At 40.2% G+C, this 23,184-nt stretch overlaps 2 protein-coding genes across 2 annotated transcripts in view; one reads left to right on the plus strand and one right to left on the minus strand.

The window, feature by feature from the left end:
• The window catches only part of RIF1 (replication timing regulatory factor 1), a gene marked incomplete at its 5' end in the record, with an annotated part of 36,115 nt that extends 22,861 nt beyond the window's left edge, over positions 1-13,254 (plus strand). Inside the window, 14 exons of the mRNA XM_080621756.1 lie at positions 739-781; positions 1,525-1,727; positions 1,907-2,006; positions 2,372-2,515; positions 3,284-3,426; positions 4,440-4,529; positions 4,611-4,665; positions 5,962-8,676; positions 9,196-9,333; positions 9,590-9,667; positions 9,759-9,874; positions 10,589-10,742; positions 11,024-11,132; positions 11,989-13,254. Coding sequence (XP_080477882.1) covers positions 739-781; positions 1,525-1,727; positions 1,907-2,006; positions 2,372-2,515; positions 3,284-3,426; positions 4,440-4,529; positions 4,611-4,665; positions 5,962-8,676; positions 9,196-9,333; positions 9,590-9,667; positions 9,759-9,874; positions 10,589-10,742; positions 11,024-11,132; positions 11,989-12,209 — 4,309 coding nt within the window. The 3' untranslated portion in view covers positions 12,210-13,254. The remainder of the gene's footprint in view (positions 1-738; positions 782-1,524; positions 1,728-1,906; positions 2,007-2,371; positions 2,516-3,283; positions 3,427-4,439; positions 4,530-4,610; positions 4,666-5,961; positions 8,677-9,195; positions 9,334-9,589; positions 9,668-9,758; positions 9,875-10,588; positions 10,743-11,023; positions 11,133-11,988) is intronic.
• A 1,527-nt stretch (positions 13,255-14,781) lies between these two features.
• The window catches only part of NEB (nebulin), a gene marked incomplete at both ends in the record, with an annotated part of 125,402 nt that continues 116,999 nt past the window's right edge, over positions 14,782-23,184 (minus strand). The window contains 12 exons of the mRNA XM_080621910.1: positions 14,782-14,955; positions 15,682-15,791; positions 16,084-16,230; positions 17,263-17,355; positions 17,820-18,003; positions 18,323-18,430; positions 19,532-19,624; positions 19,906-19,998; positions 20,287-20,379; positions 21,345-21,437; positions 21,968-22,060; positions 22,672-22,764. Coding sequence (XP_080478036.1) covers positions 14,782-14,955; positions 15,682-15,791; positions 16,084-16,230; positions 17,263-17,355; positions 17,820-18,003; positions 18,323-18,430; positions 19,532-19,624; positions 19,906-19,998; positions 20,287-20,379; positions 21,345-21,437; positions 21,968-22,060; positions 22,672-22,764 — 1,374 coding nt within the window. The remainder of the gene's footprint in view (positions 14,956-15,681; positions 15,792-16,083; positions 16,231-17,262; positions 17,356-17,819; positions 18,004-18,322; positions 18,431-19,531; positions 19,625-19,905; positions 19,999-20,286; positions 20,380-21,344; positions 21,438-21,967; positions 22,061-22,671; positions 22,765-23,184) is intronic.

Below are 23,184 nucleotides of genomic sequence, written 5' to 3' on the forward strand. Positions count from 1 at the left end.
TCGTTGAAACTTTTACTGAAACTTGAAGCAGGGCTGCCACCTCTAACCTAAAATTCATCAGGAGTCTCTGTCTCATAGGCAAGACCCTACTTGTTCCTGTATCAGGTTCAGCTGAACACCACCTCTCTCCATCTCCCATCTCATCTGCTTTGGTTTGAGCATTGTCTTAGAATTATCATTAAAAGGGAGAAGTAAGTGCTGGAGGTATAATTTTGAAGGAAGGCATATCCAAGCAAATACAAGTTCGGGGACCTCTTCAGGTTTGAGATCACAGTTTTATAAACTGAACTGCTAAATGCAGCTTTCGCACATTTTTCAGGATGGTGTATCAAGGGATTTATTTACATGAAATGACTTCGTTTAGCTAGTACTTCAGCTTTTTAATGCATATATTTATGGCACCTGGGAAATCTGTTTGGAGAGAGGGTTCAGAGCAGAAGAAAGTTATAAGTTACTTCATAAGAAGTATTTGAAGTTTGTACCAATTACTGCTGTCTTACCGCTAGTTTCTCTTAAAGTTAGCATGTAAGTATCAGGGGCGTTAAAGGGAGTTTCTTGAAACTATTCACATCAGGAGACGTTTTAATCACCCAGTGGGAGGGTAGTTTCACAACATTATTGCATCGAGTTGTATACTAAAACCAGTGTGCAGTGCTTGAGTGCATGATGTGTTTAATTCTTTTATCTTGGGATAAGTGAGATGGCAAAATCTAAACTTCATTATTTCTGTTTTGGCAGGCTTGCTGATGTATCTAAAGTATACAGTAATCTTAACAACAAGGTAAATTTGCTGGAGAAATAGATGGGGTTCTTCTCCTGTATGAAGAGAGGCTGAGAAAGTTGGGGCTGTTCAGCCTGGAGAAGAGGAGGCTGCGTGGAGACCTCGTAGCAGCCTTCCAGTATCTGAAGGGGGCCTACAAGGATGCTGGGGAGGGACTCTTCATCAGGGACTGTAGTGACAGGACAAGGGGTAACGGGTTCAAACTTAAACAGGGGAAGTTTAGATTGGATATTAGGAAGAAATTCTTTACTGAGAGGGTGATGAGGCACTGGAATGGGTTACCCAGGGAGGTTGTGAATGCTCCATCCTTGGCGGTGTTCAAGGCCAGGTTGGATGAGGCCTTGGGTGACATGGTTTAGTGTGAGGTGTCCCTGCCCATGGCAGGGGGGTTGGAACTAGATGATCTTAAGGTCCTTTCCAACCCTAACTGTTCTATGATTCTATGATTCTATGAAAATGGGTGACACGAGCTTTGCCATTCCTTCTGTATTCTAAGCAAAAATTAAAAATACACTGAAGGCAGAGATTTAATTTTATTTTTTTTTTCCTAAAAATGTAGCTGAGGGGAGGACCACTAAACTCACCTGTTCAGACTTTGTGTGCTCTGCTATTTAAACTTTATTCTTCGGGCCATATTATTCTATGGGATAATAATTTTTAAATAACGTTTTAAACTTTTAAATAGTGAATGTGTGAAAAAATTGAATTAAATAAAACACCCTATTATTTCTTCTCTCCCTCAGCTAGAAAAACTCCTGGCCGAGGTTATCCAGTGTTTACAGTCTCACTGCACTGGCTCTTACGATAGCAAACTGCTGGAGCAGATTTCACCGTTGCTCTGTGTAGCATTTCAGCATAAAAGCAAACAGATCCGCAACCAGTGTGCCCAATTCTGGAATGCAACATTCGCCAAGACTACAGCATTGGAGTATCCTGAAGAGTTAAAGTAAGAGATGTAGTTTTTTGTGTTTATGTATTTTTAAAGGAACAGATCTCAGGTTATGTACAAATGACTTTGTATAGCTCTAGTCACCATTTGTATTCTGCTTTTCGTGCAAGCTGGGATACATGCTGGTCTTGTTCTCCCATTCCTCTGGAAGTTTAAAGTTCTTTTCTGCTGAACAGATCTGTGTTAAACCAAGCCAAAAAGAAAATTCCACTCCTGCTACCTGGTTTTGAAAGCATTGAGGGAGCCGAAGAATACAGTGGCCCATTCTCTGATGTGGTAAATATTTTGTTGACCCCTTTGGTTGCTTCATTGTGTATAATTGCAGGGGATCATTCAGAAGGTAGTGGCACAGTCAGTTTTGATTTTTTTCTGTGATTGGCCTATACTTGGTTCAGGTTTGGAACGCGAAGCTACGCAGGGTAAGCACTGTCGGAAGACTGAGCTGGTCCATAACAGTTTATGCATTTTAAATTGTGGTCTTTGCTAGCTTGCTTGACATAATTTTTTAAGTTGTCCTCTATGTAATTTAGAGGAAAATGGGAGTGTGGGATGGCTTAGTTGAAGAAATTAATACATCTCAGGAGGCATTTGTGAGCTTGAGGTCTCCATACAATGCCTTCAGTGTATTTTTCTTTGAATAGATGGAAAATTCACAGCTGGATGCAAAGATAAGTGGAATGGGAGTAAACTTGGGTCAAAACCGAGGTTCTATACTGGCACAGATGAGTGAACGAAAAGATGAAGTACAAGACAAGTCTAGTAATGTGCAAGTGACATCTGCAAAGGTGAGGTGTCTGTAGATGGATCTGAGAGTCAAATCCTGTCTGTTCTGTAGCAGAACGTCCTGTGTGTTGCTGCAAATGTTCAGTAGAAACTAATGACTTCTGTGATGCTGAAACATTTTTCATCACACTTATGCTGTATAGCACACTTCAGTTAAGTATTCCTGCTAAAATTCTCTGCTTAGTTTACAGATTGCTGAGTTTTAAGGAGGTCTCATGGAGGGCTGCTTGAGGGATGGGGGGAGTGGCAACCACCTACAAAGTTCACCCCTGTGTCTGGGTGCATTTTGTGACTGAATTCAGGTCCTGAGGTGGGTCTTGTTCCTGGTAGACCTGTGCTGCATGCTCTGAATTGGTCACACACACTAGGGAGCACAGGTTATTGTATTCCTAAGGAATGGATGACTTAGTAAACAGTAGTAAATAATATCCCCCAGGAGCATGGAGGTATGTTCCCCTCTTACAGGCTTTGAACTTCAAGATGTCAAAGTGCAGGAGCTTGCTTACAGGCATGGAGGAGAGACTGCAGGATCTCTCCTCAGTGGTAATGTTGGGGGGCAAAAAATCACTCATGAAGGAGATCATCACCTAATGAGGGATCTGTGTCTCAGTTAATATTATTTTTATATTATGTGTATATATATTATACAGCCACTGAAAGAACAGTGGTTATTTAAGAACTATTCTGTTTAGGATGACTGTACCTGAAGTAGAAAAACACTTCCAGTTCCTCTGGTTTGTTTCTAATTTTTTTTTTTTTCTTTTCTGTAGCTGAAACTAGAATTTTCATCTTTGAAGGCTAAAAGTGAGATACTTCTGGAAGAGGAGAAATCCATTGATTTTGTGTATATTCCTCCAGAAACAAAAGCAAGAGTACTGACGGAACATCAAAAAGAAGTGCTTAGGTCGAAGAGGTCTGTGACTTACTCTGTTGTAAACTTAATGTGGAAGGAACATCATTGCACTGAGTATGTCAGATTGACAGAATTTCAGTTTTCGTATCAGACTACTATAGGCAATTAAATCTTACTCTTCCACACAAAGTTTAAAGCTAAAAAAGTTCTTTGCTTTACTGTTTTAAAGCAACCAAATTACTCTCTGATCTGTAGTTCCTATTTTGATTAAATATACTCTCTGTTAATTGTTAGGAGTTTGGTAATTTTGAGTTTGCATTTTTATGTCACAACTTCTGCCATGTGAAATGGAAGATGTAATTTTACTTAAATCATTGAAATTAAAAGTTTTTTACCTTACCTGAAAGAAAGACTTCCAAAATTGAAGAGATGAACTTATGATAGCAGCATATCTCAAATTAGGATATTCCCAAGACTCATCTTAATTGCAAGGGGGAATGTTTAGAATTATCCTTTTTTTTAATGCAAGAAAATAATACCCAGAGTATTTTCAGGAAGCAAAAAAACAGGGTAAGCAAAATGTACGTACAGTGGTGCTTGACAGGAAGTTGGTTAGATTCTATATGTGGATCAGTTCTTTGCAGAGTGAGATCCCAAGCACAGCTTTTTTCTCCAAAAGCGTGTTCAAAATGGAAAAAAAAATCAATGCAACTGACAAGAGCAGTCTGGAAATAAGGAGATAAATCATGCCCTGGTTCCGCTTTGCATTTTGCTGTGCCAGTTGGGGTGTGAGGTTGTGTCCACCAGTTGCAATATTGCATCTTTCCTGCCTGAACCAGAGAGTGGAGTGTGCAGCTGCAGTGCCTCCGAACACTTCACATACATTCCCTTGCTCTTTGTGCAGCAGCCCCTACTGGGATGCGTGTTGCTGTTCAAGTGGTCTTTAGGATTTGGACATTCAGTCCACCTCATACAAGCATCTGCTCTCTTGTGATGAGTGTGTTACATTAGCCTGCCCTCCTTTTAGTTTTCCAGTAAAAGAGTCTGACTTCCCATTTCTGGTTTTGTTTCAGAGTTGGTATTCCTGCTATGTACAACAATTTGGATGCATCACAAGATAGTACCTTATTTTCTCAGTATACTCAAAGCCAGGAAGATTCTTTGTAAGTAAAGGGGGCCAGTGTGTACATTGAAGATGTCCCCCCTTTCTGCAACACTTCTAATGCAAGTAACTTCCATTTCAGGGAGAAATCATCTTTAATAGAAAATGCAAAAGAAGACACTAAAACCAAGTCTCAGGTAATTTCTCATTGTCTTATAGTAATTAAGATACCAGAATAATAACCATACTGGTGATGTTTTCTTCATATTAGTAGCTCTGTAAGTAATGGCATAAGTCTTTTATTATTGGCCATGATATGGTTTTAAGATTTTGTTTGAAGAGTTTCCAAATCAAAGAAGTACCCTTAAATGTATTAGCTCACAGGAATCATTTCCTTTCTCTGTATTGATTAACATGTAAGAATATCTTTTCTTTCTTCGGCATCCGCTATTTTTTCCATGCCCAAATGATACACAGGCTCTGTGACTGCGTAATACACTGATAGTGGTTTGTATTTCATTCTCATCACCAGATGAGAATTCAGTACTGTCATCAGGGTTCTTTGTGCTGTGTTCTGCTTTGTATAATTTAAATCAGAAGGGGCCAACCATTATGCATTTTGACTTAATTTCAAAATGTGAGGATTTATATAATTAGATTTAGTGTGCATGTATTTAAGTTACACACCTACAGGTATTGTAGGGACTTATGGTCAGTCATGTCTATGTGCTACCACTGACTAATGTTTTAGTGGGGTGAAATACCCCAGAGCTGCAGCACAGACTTACTGTGACTTGCTCCGGTGCCGTATGTCTTATGATTCAGTAATCACGGCACTGTTGCCTTCTCTTCCATAACACTTTTTTCCCTAGTGGATGGGTTTTGGTATTCATAATGATTTTTTTAGAACTGTTTTCACTGTTAGAAGTCTTAATGTTAATTTCTGTGTTACTTTAGCAGACCACGCTTTGAACAGCTTTGCTAAGTTTCCACATTTTTGAACTTCTTTTGCATGAAATTGTAAGGACCTCAAGGGGATTAAATAGTAGATTTTGGAAATTGTAAGTCACAGGGGGGTTGGAACTAGATGATCTTAAGGTCCTTTCCAGCCCTGACTATTCTGTGATACTATTAATCCCCATTAGGATAGGAGTTGCCTTTAAGCAGCTATAGTTCCAAACACACAGTAGGTGAACTACAGCAGAATTTTCATAAAACCTGTTTGATTAGTGAGTTTGTTAGTATCTGGCAAAACCTACAGTTTTGCAGCTCTTCATGTTCTGGGATTAAATAGCTTAAAAAAAAAAAAACAAACCAACAAACCACAGTCTTTATCTTTCATAACTACTGAAGGACAGATAACAAAATAATTGGAAAGAAGGGTGGTTTGGAGTCCCCTTTGGCTGTGTTGTTTTCTATCCCACCAGGGCAGTTTTTTAAATATTTTATCCATAGCAGAACTAGAATATGTGCTGTTTATATTTTTGGGACAGGAAGAAAATGCAAAGAGTGAAGAATGCACCAACAAATCAGATAATCCTCTTGAGAATGCTACCGGTGTGAACAAGTCAGCTGTTACTCACCCAGAAGGGAGCTCAACTTTAAACAGTGGGGAAGAATCAAGAAGGGAGACAAGTGGGATGATTCTGGAGGAGCCATCAGCTGGAGAGGGATCAGAAGGAAGTACTGTGGAAACAGCTTCAAAGGAGCTCTTATCAGGGAATGAAAACACTTCAAATGTCAGCAACAGTTCAACTTCAAGTGACATAATTTCTGGAACACCACAGCCTCCAAGCCGACGACAGTCTTTTACTACTTTGGAGAAATTTGGTAGTTCAGAGAACAGACCCTTCAGCTTTTCAGCATTGAGTGGTGTATCAGAGACATCCGGAGGTGCTTCTGTGGCAGGTAAACAGGAAAAGACTAGTGCTAAACCAGAAAAGTCTGGAGAAGAAAATAAAAAGCCTACAAAAACTGAACAAATATTTACTGCAATACGAAGGCTGACTCGCAGACAGAGTAAAATGGATCACCAAGGGAATAAGCAGTCCAAGTCATTAATCAGGTCGGAACAAGAGAAAAGCATACAAGAGTCTTTTGCTTCAAAAAGTATAAAAAGTAATCTGTCTTCTGCAGTAGAAGACATGGAACGCAGTCTTCTTGCTCAGTCCCAAGTTCTCCATTCTACAGAACTAGAAATTAAAAGAGCTGAAGATCTGATAGCAGAAACAGAAAAGACCCAGGCATTAGATACAGATTCTAAAGAAAATACACCCCCAGAGATGACTGTGTCATCTGACCAGGTCACAAGCGATGACAGTCAGGCTCCACATGTGTCTTCTAGTCAGAAAACACTAAGACGTTCTTCAAGACGGCGGTCAGAAACTGTAGAAGGTACAGCAGGTAGTCAAGATAAGGAAGATGGCCACCAAAAGAGAGACAGATGTAAAGACAATGAAAAATCTGGGCAAAAGAAGGTGCCACAGGCTAAAGATGATTTGTCCCAAAAGCAGAAAGCAGTTTCTGGGAAAGCTACAGAAAATATGAGTAAAGAAGGCAACCTACCTGAAAGAACTGCAGAGGACTGCAGCTCAGAGGAATCTCCTGCTTCAGCAGGCCCTGATGAGGAAGAGGACAAGAGTGCTAGGAGGTCAGAAGAGAACTTGAAGACTGACACAGAAGGTCAAGACTGTAGCTCAAGTACAGCAGGTCAGAAGTTGGAACGCCCACGATACCACACAAGAAGAGCTTCACAAGGATTGCTTTCCAGCATAGAAAATTCAGAGTCTGATGGCTCTGAGGCCAAGGAAGAAAGCATGAGGAAGAAAAGATCTGTCAAAGTGAAAAACAGAAGTGATTTTCTTGAAGGTAAATTAAAAGATCTACAGCCAGGAAGCCATAGCTGTGAGGTGTCTTCCCAAAGAAATGAAACAAAGGATCTGTTGGAAGCAAGCAGAGGGGAGCTGAGCACAGATACTGCACTGACATCTGAACCATGTGACCCGAAGACCCAAGTGATTCCCGCAGATACTAGCAAAGCTGTGGGATCTGCCAGCTTGACGGGTTCATCTGATATGCAGAACAGGAGTGTGGAACAGAACAAGAGGCACACACTGATGGAGTCGGTCACCAACCTGTGTGTAGCTGATCCAGATTTGAAAGCAGTAGAGAAAGGTAAAGACATTGTGAAGCAAACAGTTGTAGAGGACTGTCATGCAACCGTTCTGTCTGAATGTGTATCCACACCAAATGCTTCAGGTGGTGATCTTTCCTTTTCACAAATACCTGAGTGTCACCACAAAAGAAGCAAAAGGCTGAAAAAACCAAAGAGCTGTAGCTGCTGTTATAAAAAGTCAAAGCAAGAAGTAATGTCGTTGACTGAATTAAAAAATAAGAACACTCATGAACCGAGTGAGCCCCAAATCACCCCAGTTCAGACACCTGGCAATACATCAGAGATGTCCAGTAATTCGGATTTGGACAAGAGGTTGTCCATGGCACCTTGTGCAATGAGCACTCCACTGCATCCTCCTAAGGAACCTAGTGCCTTTAACTTGGACAGAGAGGGATCATCTGAGGATAACCTGGAAGGAAAGAGCTCTGTACTGGAGGTGGATCTAGAAAATCCAGTATGTGTAGCAGGTGAAATCACTGACCCTGTAGTAGAAGAACCTGCTGACAAGGATGGCCAAACTGAACAGTGTCTGTCCAAGTGTGTGCCAGAGGAGCTTGATGGAAGCAGTCTGGTTGCAGGGAATCAAAATGAAGAACCAGTAGCTACAGAAGAGGAAGAAACCCATCTGAATGAACAGCTGGAGGAGATACCTGAGGCAGTAGTTGTTGTTAGCAAGCCTGAGAAAAAACAGATGAATGAGCAAGAAAGCAGTTGGGGCGATAAAGAAGCAGATGAGACTACTGTAGGAGAAATGTGTATTAATCAAGATAAAGAGATAAAGGAGGAATTAGAGGAAACTGAAATTACAGTGCCTGAAAATATGGTCTTGGACAAAGGAGATGCAGTAGAAAATAACATTGTGGATTCACCTCAGAAGACGGAAGATGATGATTCTTTAGTGGTAGTTAATGAAAGCCCTAATGGTGTGCAAGCACGCTGCACGTGGTCTCCTTCAGCTTCTCCGTCCACAAGTATTTTAAAGAGAGGTGTAAAAAGAAATCAAGATGATGATTCTCTGTCACCCCCTAATAAGGTACTACGATGTGATTCATGATGTGATGCTTGCAATTCATTTGGTTCATAATCAGGGTATGTAACAGCACCTGAGTGTAATGAGTTTCAAATACATTGAATTGTTGACTGTATTTTTTGTTGTAAATGATGCTATACTGAAGACGTAGAGATTTCTTTTTGGAATGTGCAAGCCCTGACAGGCTTGTGTCATCACAGGGCTCAGGGTGAGGAGTTTTATTTTCAAAACAGAGCCCAAGTATGGGCTGCTGCCTGGGCTGCAGTGTGACACATCACTGCAGAGCTGCTGTATTCAGGGTCTTGCCACCACGGTTTGAGCAGCTTAGCAAAATGCATGTGCTGCTCCTTTCAGCAGTGAGAAAGCCACACTTCCTGTCATCACTGAAACACTATCTGTGTCATTCAAGAACGTTAATGACTTATTTCAAATGGAACTGTTCTGTCTCCTCAGACTTGCTTCCCCAGAGTGTGGTGGTTTGTGTTCACGCTATAAAAACTACTTCTCTTTTCTAAAAAACAGATTCGTCGAGTCTCTTTTGCAAATCCAATTTATCAAGAAGGACTGGCAGATGACATAGATAGAAGAAGCCCTGTCATTAGATCCCATTCTTCACCATCTTCCCGAAGTCTTAAAATTTTATCTAATATTCAGGCCAAGGTAAATTCTGTTACTTCTGTATAACACAAGTACTCATAGTTCTTGTTTGTCATTGGTAATGTTGCGTTAGTGTGCGTTACAATTGTAAGAGCAGGGAATCAGTATGGGTAAGAAACCTTGCTGATATAAGGTTTAGCATGATTCTTTCTGTTACTCTCTGAAGACAAGCGTGCTCTGAGGCCTAGATAGCTAGAATCTTACAATTAACTGAATTCCTGCGATCCTGAGAGATATTTTTTCCTCTTTTTCTATCCAGCATATTACCACTCCAACCAAAGGATTTCTGTCCCCAGGATCTCGTAACCCTAAATTTAAGAGCTCAAAGAAGTGTTTAGTAAGATGTGCTTTGGTTCATGTATTCTTCTATTTTTTCCCATATTCAGTTGTGTGATAGTCAATTTAATAATTTTTCTGTATTATTCAAGATCACAGAAATGACGAAGGAGTTGCTGCCTGGCCCCATGGAATGCATGTATCCTGCCTTAGTTGGCTGCAAAGCACCAGTCGATGTAATTTTACCTCAGATTACATCAAACATATGGTAAGTGGATTGTTGCTTTTGAAGATGACAGTTTAATAGAAAAAGAATTCTTACCAAACCTACAAAGCCAGATTTTCTGATGCAAAATGTGATAACTTGGAGACATCTTTTTGCCAGGTTTTTTTTAAAGGAGAGAGGTTGTTTTTGTAGGGGAGAGACTTAACTGTTTTGGAATTATTCAAGTCATCTTTTTTGTAAGAATATGAAAAGCTCACACCCAGGAGCACCAGGAGCTTTCTCCACTTCACATGACAGAGCAGACCGATCTTAGTGATTGTCTGCAGCAGAGCAGCTGGAGCTTTCTGTATCCTGAAGGAGAAACAAGATTTTGGAAAAACCCCTATGTTTCAAATGCAGAAAGGCTGGGTGCTCAGCTAGTTTGGGTTCCAATTTGAATTTTGGTAACTTATCATGACAAACTATAGACATGCAGTAGGAGTTGCTCAGAATGGCTGTGGCTAGTGTGTTCAGCTGCTTTTCTTTCCACTCTTGTTAAATGCGAGTGGGCTTTAGAATGCTAGTCACTGATGGATGTAGGATAAACTGCAGAAGGGTGTGCTTCTGCAGCCAGAACATCATTTGCATCTCAGGTTTTCCTTCACTTACGTGCATGTGAACCAGCATTCATATAAGATTCCTTTCTGCCCCACCATGCCAGGCAGAAAGGACTTGAATTCCAGATAATAATCCATTTTTCCTTCTCCCCTGCTGCAGTGCCAGAGGCTTGGGGCAGCTTATTCGAGCAAAGAACATAAAGACAGTGGGTGATCTGAGTACTTTGACAGCATCAGAAATCAAAACTCTTCCCATCCGCTCTCCGAAAATTTCCAATGTTAAAAGAGCTCTGAAAGGCTATCACGAGCAACAGGTAAAGCTTTATTTTAGTACCCAAAAAGCCAGTACTGGCCTAATGAACTGCTAGCATCCATCATGAGGAATAACCGGCTTTTTTCCCCCATTAGAAATAGCACTTTAAAGCGTTAACCTCTACCCATCACAGTCACCTGGAAATTCAAGGTACAGAAGACTTGGCTACAATATTATTAACAGGAATAATGATTGTATTTATTATGAGGTTAAAACATGCCCCACCATCTTATTTTTTTTCCTTGAAAATGCATTTTTTGTTCTTTCCCAAAAATTCTTCAGGTAAAATCTCGAGGATTTGAGGAAATGGGAGTGCTTGAAGACACAGAAAAGGCCATAAATAACATAGAAGATAAATCTCTTTCTGTAGATGAAGAAAAACTTGCAACAGGTACATATTGCCGGGGTTTTGCTTAGGATTGGGGTGTTTCCGCTGTATTGCTGCTTTCATTCTCCTGATGGGAACACTTGATTTTTTTTAACTGTTACAGATATTAGCACCTTAGATGAGTGTTTGAGGTAGCCACTTTATGAGACACTGTGGCAATGGCTTTTTAAAGCCTGTTACATATTTTGAGGGAAGGATGCTGGTTTTCCCTAAATAAGCTTGCATAAGCATGAAAAGAACAAATTAGGTGGGGGTCTAAGTACTTAAGTTTCTGAATCCCAGCATGTTCTGTCCTGAGCTGTTTAATGGTGTAGTAACTGCTAGGCTTCTGGGCATGCACAAAAACAAGCAAGATGAAGCAGAGGTAGTTCAGTGGTGCCTCATCTGGAGGGGGTGGAAGAGGAGGGGGTTAATTCCCTGGATACCCAGTTTGGATTTGGTTGCCTAGCTTTTCATTTGAATTCTCCCATGCATTTTTGGAGTTTGGCCTGGTAGCTCAGAGGAACCCACATTTGTGCTTCCTACAAGATACCTGAACCATTTGTTTACTTAGAAAACAGAACTGGTCAGTAACTTCTCAGCTGCCCTATTTCAGAGTTAGCCCTTGGGATAACTTGTCTGGCACTGGCAGTATCTGAATCAAATACTTTCATATCTATCCTTACTTTTATTGTACAAAGGGTAAAGAAGGGTAGCGTGGAGTCCTGAGGGCTGCCTCTGTCAGAAGCTGTTGTGTGGGACAAATACTTTATAGACTGCTTGAATATGTTATTTAGTACAAAAGAAGCTGTAACATAACTCTGCCTAGGTTTAAATGCAGACAGGCAGACTGCCCTGCCCTGCTGTCCTTCCTTTTCAGATTTGATTGAACCCATTGTCGTAAATACCAGTGACCAGCCCCCAGCAGATCTGATGAGCCAGATTGATGCACTTGCTGCTCAGCTGAGAACTGAAGACCTTCACAGCTATTCAGGCAGCCAGCTTTTTGAGATGCAAGAAAAACTTGTTGGCATGACAAACTGTATCATGAAGAATCTGCAGTCTCGCTGGAAGTCGCCACCCCATGAAAGTTCGGATTAGCTTCTTACCATTCCTAAATAAGGAGGTTTTTGTTACAATAGTTTTGCCCAAACCCTTCTCTTACTGGTGAACTATTTCTTAAACTGTGTATTTTGTACTATAACAGATTTTTTAACACCTAAGTCAGAAAAATATATCATGTTGGGTTTTTTTTTCCTTTTTATTTTCTTTTTTTGGGGGGTGGTTTTTTTGTTTTGTTTTCCTTTTAGGGTTTTTTTTTTTGTTTTTTTTTTTGTTTTTTTTTTTTTGTTGTTGTTGTAATTTGTGGGATTGCTTATTCCCTATTAGAAGTATTTGTATTGTATTGCTATGCATATTTCTTTCAGGTATTGAAAGAAAACTCAACAAAGTTGTGCAATAGCAAAGACTGTGAAACCAAACCAACAGAGTAGTTAAGTTATTTTTTCAAATCTGAAGTGTTCTTACTGCTGTGAACTCGCGGTACTTGGTAAGAGGTTGATCTCATGGCTCCACTCACCTGCTGCCCCTCTTGGCTTCCTCTGAAGCTGTTGAAACCCTGACAGACAGCAGCAATCTCTCAGCACACCATTTTGTATTGAGATAAGATGTGCTTAATTCCATACCCCAGCAACAGTCCAGGAGCCTGGTATTTGACAGCCAGGGGACATCTATTTTTGCATGTATTTTTCTAAGAATCACACTAAGAAGCTGATAATGAAATGTGCCCTTACAGGCAAAAGACTTTGCAGAATTTCTCAGGCTTTTCCCATATTCTTTGTTTGCAGCAGTTCTCCTTCTGTAGAGAAGACTTTTTCCTTTGGAAATGGATAAATTTGACAAGATCTCTTTGTATATTGTGTACAGACTTACAGCAAATGTTGGTTAATAATTTATGATGTTGAGTTTTAATTGCATGGAATGCATTGCTGCTTCTCAGAGACCTTCAGAGAGAGTTCTCGGTTTTTACTCTGGAAATCTAATTTGTATATAGTGTTCTGTAGCTACCAAAATGAATGTTTATTGAAAGGAATTGCCGCAGCTGGCTTTAGAACTTACACATGGGCAAATAAAAGAGCAGATAGTTCCCAAACTTGTTAATGGCATTGTGGTTTTGGTTTGTTGGTTTTTCCCTTCGCTGTGTTTAGCCCTCCCTGAGCATTGCTTTAGATCCACAAGCTGGGAGAGCTGAACTGCTGCCTTAAGGTAGGAGCAGGTCCTTGCGGACCTGGCAGTGTCTTGTCATCAGAACTCTCAATATTCTTTGCCGTGCTCATGCACCTCATGAAGACAGCAAATGGGACAAAGAGGTGCCTTGGGGCTGTGTCATGAACAGTGCCAGAGAGAAGTTGTCGGCAGGTTCTCTTGCTTTCTTGAAAATGTTATTTTGGTTCCAGCTCTGCCTCCTCAGGCTTGTTCAACTCTAGTGCCCAGTGCTCTGCGCATAGATAAGGATGTTCCTAACATATCTCGAAAGGGTGTTAACAAACATCTTTGTTTAACTAACGAACTCCCTTCAGCGCTGGCAATCCTGAATCCCACATCGAGGAAGAACATTTGCCTTTCAAGCTGGCTGTGTATACCATGACATGCCATGAATTCCCTTTGAACTCTGAATTCCTCAGAGTTCATGTTGCAGTTCCTTCTACTGCTGAACTGTTCTTAATCTTTAGTCTATCTTGGACACAGTATACAGTGATTTCTTACTTCCTTCTTTCTTGGCAACCAGCTGGCACCAACTGCTTCAGTAGAGGAAGCCAATAACTGTTGTGTTCAGGTATGATATGATACAACTTGTCTGGCTTCATCCAGAGACCCTCAGTTTCTTGTGGCTGTTGCATCCTCCACCACCTCCTGGGTTCTTTCCCTTAGTAGTTTTCTGAACAAAGCCAGTTTGCTGTGAGACTGATTCCCACTCTACAGCATGAGTGAATAAAGCACGCACACTGCAGAAATGTTAGCTTTATTTAGGCACCACTTTACAAGTAGTAACAGCTTTTGACCCCAGAACAGTTGCATGAAAATCACATGCACAAGAGCTCAGCAAGCAGAAGGGGAGGCCTTCAGGTTGGGGTTTGGTTTCCCCCCTAACCCCAGATAAATGTTGGTTTGAGATACTAAGCTTAAATACTGCTTATATGGAAAAGAAGTGAATAAATTCAAACATTTTAGAATAGCCCAAGAAAATACTCTCTTTATAGCGAATGAATAAAGTAATATCTGGTAATCTTAGTCATAAGTACATGTGGAAAACTTTGGAGACACTGAGCTGGACTGTGTTCTTCCATAGTTAAATGCATGTTGGTATGTGGTGCTTGAAAGGTCCAGGCAATATTTTAGAAATGCAGTTGTGGGGTTTTTTGGCATTGGGAGAAATACTGTTCTCCTGAGCAATGCCTGGTAGTGTGCTTACAGGTAATTTTCAAATACGTTTTGGAAGGATATTTCAAGAGTATTTTGCTGTGCAGTTACTTCTTTCCCCCACACAGTTCATAAGGCGCTATCAACATGGAAGACATTAAGGCACTTTGGGGAAAGCGTTACAAACCCTTTCCGGTTTGTCCGTGTGTGTCTGTGCCATGCTGATGCGCTTTATGGGAAGATATGGTTGGGTTTAGACAGCTTCTACATAGTTGGCTGGCAGCATGCCAGTCTTGCCTGTTCTCTGGACGGTGCCATACATCCAGCCTTCATCAATGGATTGTACGTTTACAATTGTGTCACCATCTTTGAAGGAAACCTCATCAGAATCAGCTGCCATATAGTCATACATGGCTCGGTAGGTCTTCTGTCAGGTGTAAGAAAGGGAGGGGAAAAGGGGGCAAGAAAAGGAGATATGTTTATAGCCCTGTTGTCAGCACTGATGGACATTGTTGGTGAGAAAATGTAAAAGCAGGCTAAGGGTAAGTTATGCTTCAACTTACTTCAGTACTCTTAACAGTATTTCTGATGGCAGCATCTGCCTGGCCTAAATCTCCTGTCTTCAGATCACAAAACATTTCTTCTCAATAGCTAAATAAATACCTTAATTACCCAAGTCTCACAGTACCTTGGCTTACAGCCTGTGTGTTTTGGCAGCACTGAGGCTGAACAACATGTTTGTAGTGTATTTGATTAGGTATTGGCTCCAGGTAGTTCCAGCCACAACTTTAAAGTTGTTGCCTCCCAGCAGATCTTGTGGGGAGACAATGCCATTCCCCTCATCATATAGCTATTCCAAGACTCAATCTCAGGAGTAGGAAGAAGTGTTAATTTAAAGTGTTTAAGAACAGGGGAGGGTCTATTCCACTCCAATGACTTCACATCTTCACTGGGGTTTGTGCCAAGCTTCGGGCCAGTGAGTAGGCATGTGGCCAACTTGGTCTTGGATTAGCATGGTCTGAAGCATGATGTGGAGAACATGCTATCAGCTCTTGAAGAGCTCCAGGGCTGTGCATTTTTGGTAAGTACTTGTGTGAACTTCTGCAGTAAGCCAGGAATGTGTGTCTTAATACAACCGAACAGTGTTACTTACCCCAGCAGTAGATGGGTGAGAGGGAACGGATGATACCGTCGTTTGCTGGGTAGCAACTGACGATGACCGTTGTTGGGGTAACTCTATGGTTTTAGCGTGCTTGTAGCCCACTACAAAAGGAAAATACATTTTGTATTGTTTATTACACAGTTGGCAATAAGGTCAGAGTTGCTCTGAATAAAGACCATGGGTGGGTCATTAGGTGGGTCAAATCTGAAACACAATTTTGCAGCTGTTGGTTGTTTCCATAGCTCAACATTTTGCAGGTGTACTTAGTTGCTTTTTCCTGGCTAAAGGAATTACTCAACATGAACCCATGTCCAGCATTTCCCCACCAGATGGCCTGGATACTATGTGTCGCCATAGGGCAGTAAGTAAGTGGCAAGTTTATTCTCTTCCTACCTGTTGTAGTGGCAAAGAGGCCCCCGCTGCTGTAGGAGGATAAATGTTGATCCACACCATCCAAGGGTTCAGATTTCTCATCACCACCACTGAGGCTCAAGGCACTGGCAGAGCGGGAATGCTCCCGGCTTCGGCGCTGGGCTTGGACTGCAAGGAGGAAGCAGGGAGAACCAATTTACATCTTCGTTTTGTAAGGAGATGCACACATAAAAATACATGCAGATATAAATATGTACATGCACGCACACACACACATATATATAGGTTACTTTGTATATACACACATGTATATTCTGTAAAAATACCTAAAGCTCTCCACTGTTGTTGCCAAAGTTGTGCTTAGAGTACAAAACTGGCACAGGCCCAAACACATGCTGGTTACAAACACAGGATTGGTTAGTATATTTCACAAAGTTCATGGAAAAGAGCATGTGAGTTAATCACGGTATTTTTATGGTTACTCAGAGGTATTTGCCATTCTAAAAGTCTTCTATGGGCAACATGCTGAAGTTCTACTCAGAAAGGCACAGTTATGTCCCTGTTAATATTCAGGGTTTTTTTTTTCTCCCATCTCCTTCCCTTTAGTGGTAGCTACTTCCAGAATTTTTATTTCAGTTATCCCATGCCTTCCTTATCAGTTGACAGAGCTGAGCCATGCCCAAGACTGTGGTTTCTATCATTCAGGATGCACTTCAAATAATTAGCAAGAAAGGAGCTTAAACAAACAAAAAAGGTAACTGAGGAACAGTATTTTTAGTTATTTAAAAAGGAAGCACACGATACAGGTAAGCCACTGTATCATGCTATCTGTGGATCGAACAGCCCTCTCCATGCCTGTGTTAGATCACTTACATACAAGATTAACATATTTTTTGAGAAATAAGCTATATTAAACAGTTAGCTGCATTTATGGAGATAGCACAAGTATATGTATACTGGTGAGGAGGAGTTATAGACAATTTTTCCTCTAGTTACCATTAATTCTCACAATAACTGTGTCCCTCTATAACACTTGAAGTCTTGTCTCTAAGTCAGCACATGACACTACACTTGCGTTCTTGCACAGGTGGAGCGTGAACCTGTACTTTAGCATCCCCGGGCTGTCAGCTTTAGTTGGTTAGATTTGAACAAGTACAAAACCTATTTTGCACAAACAGTACTACAGCCTGTGGAACAAACCAGAGATCATATGTAAGCTCCTGGACTGAATATTGTCTTCTGCTGGGTCATAGTCAAAGACTGACCCGGGATTAGTGCGCCACACGCGAAGACCTGCAAGAAAAAAGGGCATCTTCTGAGGAGATGCTGTAGCTCAAGCAGCTTTCAGAACTTGAGCAGCACATCTGTCCCAAAGAGAATTAAAAGCATATCAGAAAAGGGCAAGCAGTATATGTCATCATAAGTCTCAAACCTATAGCACAGATTAGTCTTAATTTATTTATTACTTAATCCACATCAGTAAGGTATTTCTCTAGTATGCATGGTGATGGAAACTAAAAACGTAAGTAACAGATGTAAATCCAGCATTATGTTATAAATTTGGGCAGAATAGGACAGGCAGATGACAGACAATTTACAGCTGCTATTTTTGCAATGGACTGATAAAAACATCATCTCCAACTAATGATAAGTTTGAATTGATGCAGCTGATCTTAAATACTACAACTCATCCAGGTCAGCTTGTGTTTTGTGTAAATGAAGTACCTGAATTGTTATAAAACCTAGGTTCTGCTTACCTGTGAGAGTCTCTTGATCCTGGTCCACACGCTTTTGCTCCATTTCCACTACTCGCCGTTGGATGCCCCTGTAGCTAATGTCACTGAAGTCCTGCATGTTCTTCTTCACGCGTTCTGTAATGGGGTCAGTAACTACAGGTGTGAAAGTACCTTTGCTTTTCTCGAACTCCTCATGGTATTTCACCTGCAATTTAAAATGAAGTGTCTGTTCTCTGTAGCTTAGATGAGTAGTTTTTATTCCTGCTCACCCCAGGTAAATTTCTAGTAGAGAGGTGCACTGCTGTTTAGAACTTTTGTTTTCTCCAATCCAGGACCAATGAGAGAGCCTAACCTCAAACATCCCTCTCCTGCAGTCACTCTTTAGCACTTAATCTACTTGGGTAATTAGGCTTGGTATATGTACATTGTGCTCAGGCTGCCAACCCCAGAATGTCTCAGCAACAAGGTTATGTTTTTATTTACGTCACTTGCCAAGTTAGAAATACATCTATAAATGGTCTTACTGTAGAGATGTTTTTCTGGGTCTCTCGCACCCGCCGCATCTCAGGTGTATCCAGTACATATGCAGCTTTGCCTTGTACTTGTTTTCGGAAACTGTCTGAATAAAGAACCTGCCAAACGAGAAAAAGGAAGTGAGAACAAGGCACCAAACTACTTCTGTGTCATGAGGAATGAGCCGTACTGAAGCAACCTTGCAAAGAAGGGGCAGGGGAAAGCAGCAGGATCTGTACTGGTGAATAATATTAGAATGCAAAACAAAATTATTCTTCATGATTATATGAAACACGGACAGCTCTGGCCTTGAATGCCAAACATTCCTTTTTTCAATTAAAAGAGCCTAGTCTTTTCAACCTTGTAAGAACAGGTAGAGGTAATAATGCAGTAACAATGGTCCAGGTACTATTTTCATATATTTGACCTGCACCTCACTGGCTTCAGTAAAGTTATCAGTGTGGAACACACAACATAATTAGACCTGCATTTTTCACTGATATACCACAATTTTTACTGGGTTTGTAGGGTTTCTTTTTTTTGAGCTACAACAGTCATATCATACTTCTTTACATATCTGCAGATACTTTATTACTGGATTTATCAAGCCATGACAAAATTAAAGGCCAGGTTGGATGGAGCTTTGAGCAACCAGGTCTAGTGGAAGGTGTCCCTGCTCATGGCAGGTGATTGGAACTATATGGTCTTTAAGGTTCCTTCCAACTCAAACCATCCTATGATCCTATGAATATAAACATTTACAATGGAGTATTTCAGGATTTGCCTCTGGAGTAACAGGTTAGTAAAACAGGGCCTAAAGGCCATTTCCAGATTTGTCATGTTTTAATACAGAACATCAGCAATCTAACATAGCATACTGTTACTGAAGAGCAATCATTTTATATGCCATGCAGTGTAAGACAGTAAAACCAGAACATATTTGCAAGACTTGAAAGTAACATACATTATTTGAAATTCAACTTTGTTTAAAAATACCCTCCAAGCTAAAGCAGCTAATCCCATAGAAAGACTTGCTCAGCTGCTGTAGAAAGTAAAAAGCAAGCATTAAAGGATTTTATTTTAGTATGGTTACTTCATACTTCCAAACTAGGTAGCTGGGTAGTTATGTTAACATCTGCACTGTTAATCTGAGTAAGGACTTCAGGGATTGAAATGTTACTTTTAAAAATATTGTCATGTATTGACTGAATAGAACATACCGAGCTGATGTTTTCCTGATTGCGTTTAGCTCTCTCCATCTCTGGAGTCATTGGTGTTGGAGTTCCTTTTGCCAAATGTTCCTTGTACAAAACCTACAGTGTGCAAAAAGGTGTCCACAAATCAGACTGGAATAAGTTATAGGTCATTCTGTAAATGGTGTTACTGATTAAGCATACTCATCACTGCAGGTATAGAAAAGATCTTGGGAAATAAAGCATCTAAAAAAGTTATTTGCTAGAGCAAAAAGTAAAAACCAAAGGGAAAAATAGGCAAAAGTAAAGAAAACTGAGAAAATAAGGCTAAGTTAGAAGGGGAGGTTTTGTTCAGAGTGGTTATTTTTAATATAAGGTGGTTGTCTGTCTTCTTTCAATACCGAGCTAATGTGTTCTTGATTGCGTTTGACTCTCTCAATCTCTGGAGTAACCGGAGTGGGGGTTGCCTTCCCTAAGCCTTCTTTGTATACAACCTACAGAGCACAAAGTAATTCAAAGTCACAAATGTACAAATTAAAAGCTGTGACATTACTGGGTTTAGAGTAAACACCATCCATTATGACAGAAAAAAAAAAAAGGGTCATAGGGAAAACAGTATTAAAAAGTTAATTGACAAAAAAATTGTTTAAATACTATAATTTTAAGAGGTGACTTTCTGTGTTTGAGGGAAAAAATTAGAGGGTTGGTTAAAACCACACAGACTTAAGTTATTTAGAAAAAAGTGCTCTATCATATTCTTTTTTACGTCTTCCAGGCAATACCGAGCTAATGTGTTCTTGATTGCGTTTGACTCTCTCCATCTCTGGAGTCAGAGGGGTGGGGGTTGCTCTCCCCAGGTTTTCTTTGTACAACACCTGTGGGATACAGAAGATGTATCCAGTATCTTAACCCTGCACAAGCACACATACCCCCAATCAAAAGAATTTGAACACAAATTATTACTTTGTTATCAAATTTCAAAAAAGTCACAACTGATTATGATACACAGCACTGCACAAAAGGCAAACATCTACTGCTGTAAAGAAGGGTAAGAAAAATAAACTGTAAAAGGAAAGCTTGTTATTTTTGGTTAACAAAGACAGGCTCTATCCAGCTATAACTGTGACAACAACTTGGGGAAGCTGCCCATAGACCTAGAGAACTAGTGAAGAAATGCTTTATCTGATGTTTTGCCTGTATTTGAAGCAATCTGTGACCTTTTGGGGGGGAGTCTTGTTGTCACACTTACATTGGGCAGCCAAATACAGAAGGGTGTTGAGGATGGGTGTCTGGTATCGCTGCACCATTACACCTACATATCTCCCCCAGCCACGAGGCCACCTAAAAGCCGTTGCTGATAAGCCACCCAGAACAGTAACAGCCTTGTTCCTTTTGTGTCATTATGTTCAAAGCATCCAAAGTCACATGTCAGAGCAATGCAGTCTCACATGGCTCCAAGACATGGGGGGTTTAGGGTGGAGTACTGGTTTCCTGTTAGTCTGTGTTTGCTAAAGTCAAATATCTCTGAAAAGCCAATGAAAGCTCAAACACTACACATAGAAAGATCAACCTGAATATCTTCAACAAAGGCTGCTAAGCTTCTAATATTGTCTGGATAGAGCCCACAGGTACATAAACCGCATCGCAGAAAAGGCCTAAATTTCTGGATCAACTGTTAACACTAAAGTAATTTTGTTTTAAGAGAGGAGCAATTAAATGGCAGAAAGAAATATACCTATTTTTTTTAAATTAGAATCAATCTCCAGTAGATAGTTAGCGTGTTACTTTATTAAGATATAAGCATGAAGATAAAAAGAGAAATATATCTATTTTAAGGTACCGAGCTAATGATTTCTTGGTTCCGTTTCACTCTCTCCATCTCTGGAGTGACTGGTGTTGGGGTCACTTTCCCCACATTTTCTTTGTACAAAACCTACAGGATACAAGGGAGTGTCCAAATGTCATTTAAAAGGTACCATCACCAAAAAAATCCCCAAAACCACTCAAACTCAAAAACTAAAACAAGGCCAAACCAACATACAACACGGCTTTTGAATCATTACACTTAGAAAGGATTAGGCTTGGGGCATAATGTTTCTCCCAAAAGAAGCAATGGGAGCTTAGCCATTAATCCACTTGAATGCGGAAGTGGACCCTGCATGGAATCAACACTGCCTACGTGTAGTAAGAAAGGGTTAAAAAAATTTGCACAGAGATTGTATCCATCAAAAAAAAAAAAAAAAGGCAAACCTAGTTCTAGTAAAATCCTGCTTCAGACAGTGTTAAATAGAAGACATGATTAAAAAGAAGGTATCACCTGTTTGTAAGCACAGAAGGTAGGAGGTTTATGCTACATGACAGATTCGTCTTCTAAAGTTAGAAAGCACAGCTTACTAAATGCTGCAGTTACAATGTTAAACACGTCATTCACATCCTTAGGAACTGGTTTCCTGTTAAAAATACCGAGCTAATGATTTCTTGATTGCGTTTAACTCTTTCCATTTCAGGAGTGACAGGTGTGGGGGTTGCTTTCCCTATGTTCTCTTTATACAACACCTATGAGACATAAGAAGGAAGCCAAAGAAAGCAACAATAAATAAAAAGCTATCCATAGAAAAAATTCAAGCCCAAGGCATTTTTTTCTTGTACTTATTTTCTCAGGACCTACATAGTGCATATATTTTTAAAGAAGGCACTTAGCAGTATTTTGCTAGATAAGTAGGGTTTGGCATACAGGCTTTTTAACATAAGATCATCATATATGTATATAAGTATATAAATACACACACTTGTATAAGTACTGCATAAACGAGACCACAAAAATACCATATGGAGGGGTTGAGGATTCTATGAACATGTAAATTACAATTTTTCTTTTTAAAAGAATGTCAGCACTGCAGAGAAAATGAGTGGAGTTTGTTAAGTGATTTTAGGATTAGAACAGGACTTTAAAATCACTCTTGGAAAACAAAAAAAAACTCTCAACAAGTTAAAGTCACCACTGTAAACCACACAAGATGTGAGTAAGAAGTAATCACTTCTGTAAGCTGCTTTAGAGCTACGGCCAACATTATTTTGGATCTAGCGTTACAGCATCCATTTATTAAAACTGTTAAAATGTTCTTTTAAATAGAGTTAAAGAGAACTTTTTTTTCTTAGCAAAGTACCGAGCTACAGATTTCTTGATTGCGTTTGACCCTCTCCATCTCTGGAGTGATAGGAGTGGGGGTCCCAGTCCCCACGCTCTCTTTGTACAACACCTGTGTAGCAACAAGAAGCATCCAAGAACATAATCACAACTCAATAATTACATCCAACATGAAGTCAAATATTTGAATCTGTGGTAGCTCAGTCTGTTCTAACTCTCTCCAAAGCTACCCCTGAAAGCAATGAAGGCTGGATTGCACCTTGAGGGTCTGGAGGCAAAAAGATCTATGGTTTTATCCTAGCAGATGCCACAAATCCAACACAAAAGCCTCTAACATCAAACACATTTTCATGGTGGAGGAGGGCTTTTAGCCACCACTGAAACCTGCCAGAAAGTCAGACACCCCCCCACTTCTGTCTATAACAGTGTTAAAAAAGGAAAATTATGGGATTTAAGAAAACAAACAAGAAAAAAACCCCACATATAAAAGAAAAATAAAGTTGGAACAGGGAGCAAAATGGTTAAAAATATT

Source organism: Psittacula echo (genome assembly GCF_963264785.1).
Source record: "Psittacula echo genome assembly, chromosome: 6".
Lineage (NCBI taxonomy): Eukaryota > Metazoa > Chordata > Aves > Psittaciformes > Psittacidae > Psittacula > Psittacula echo.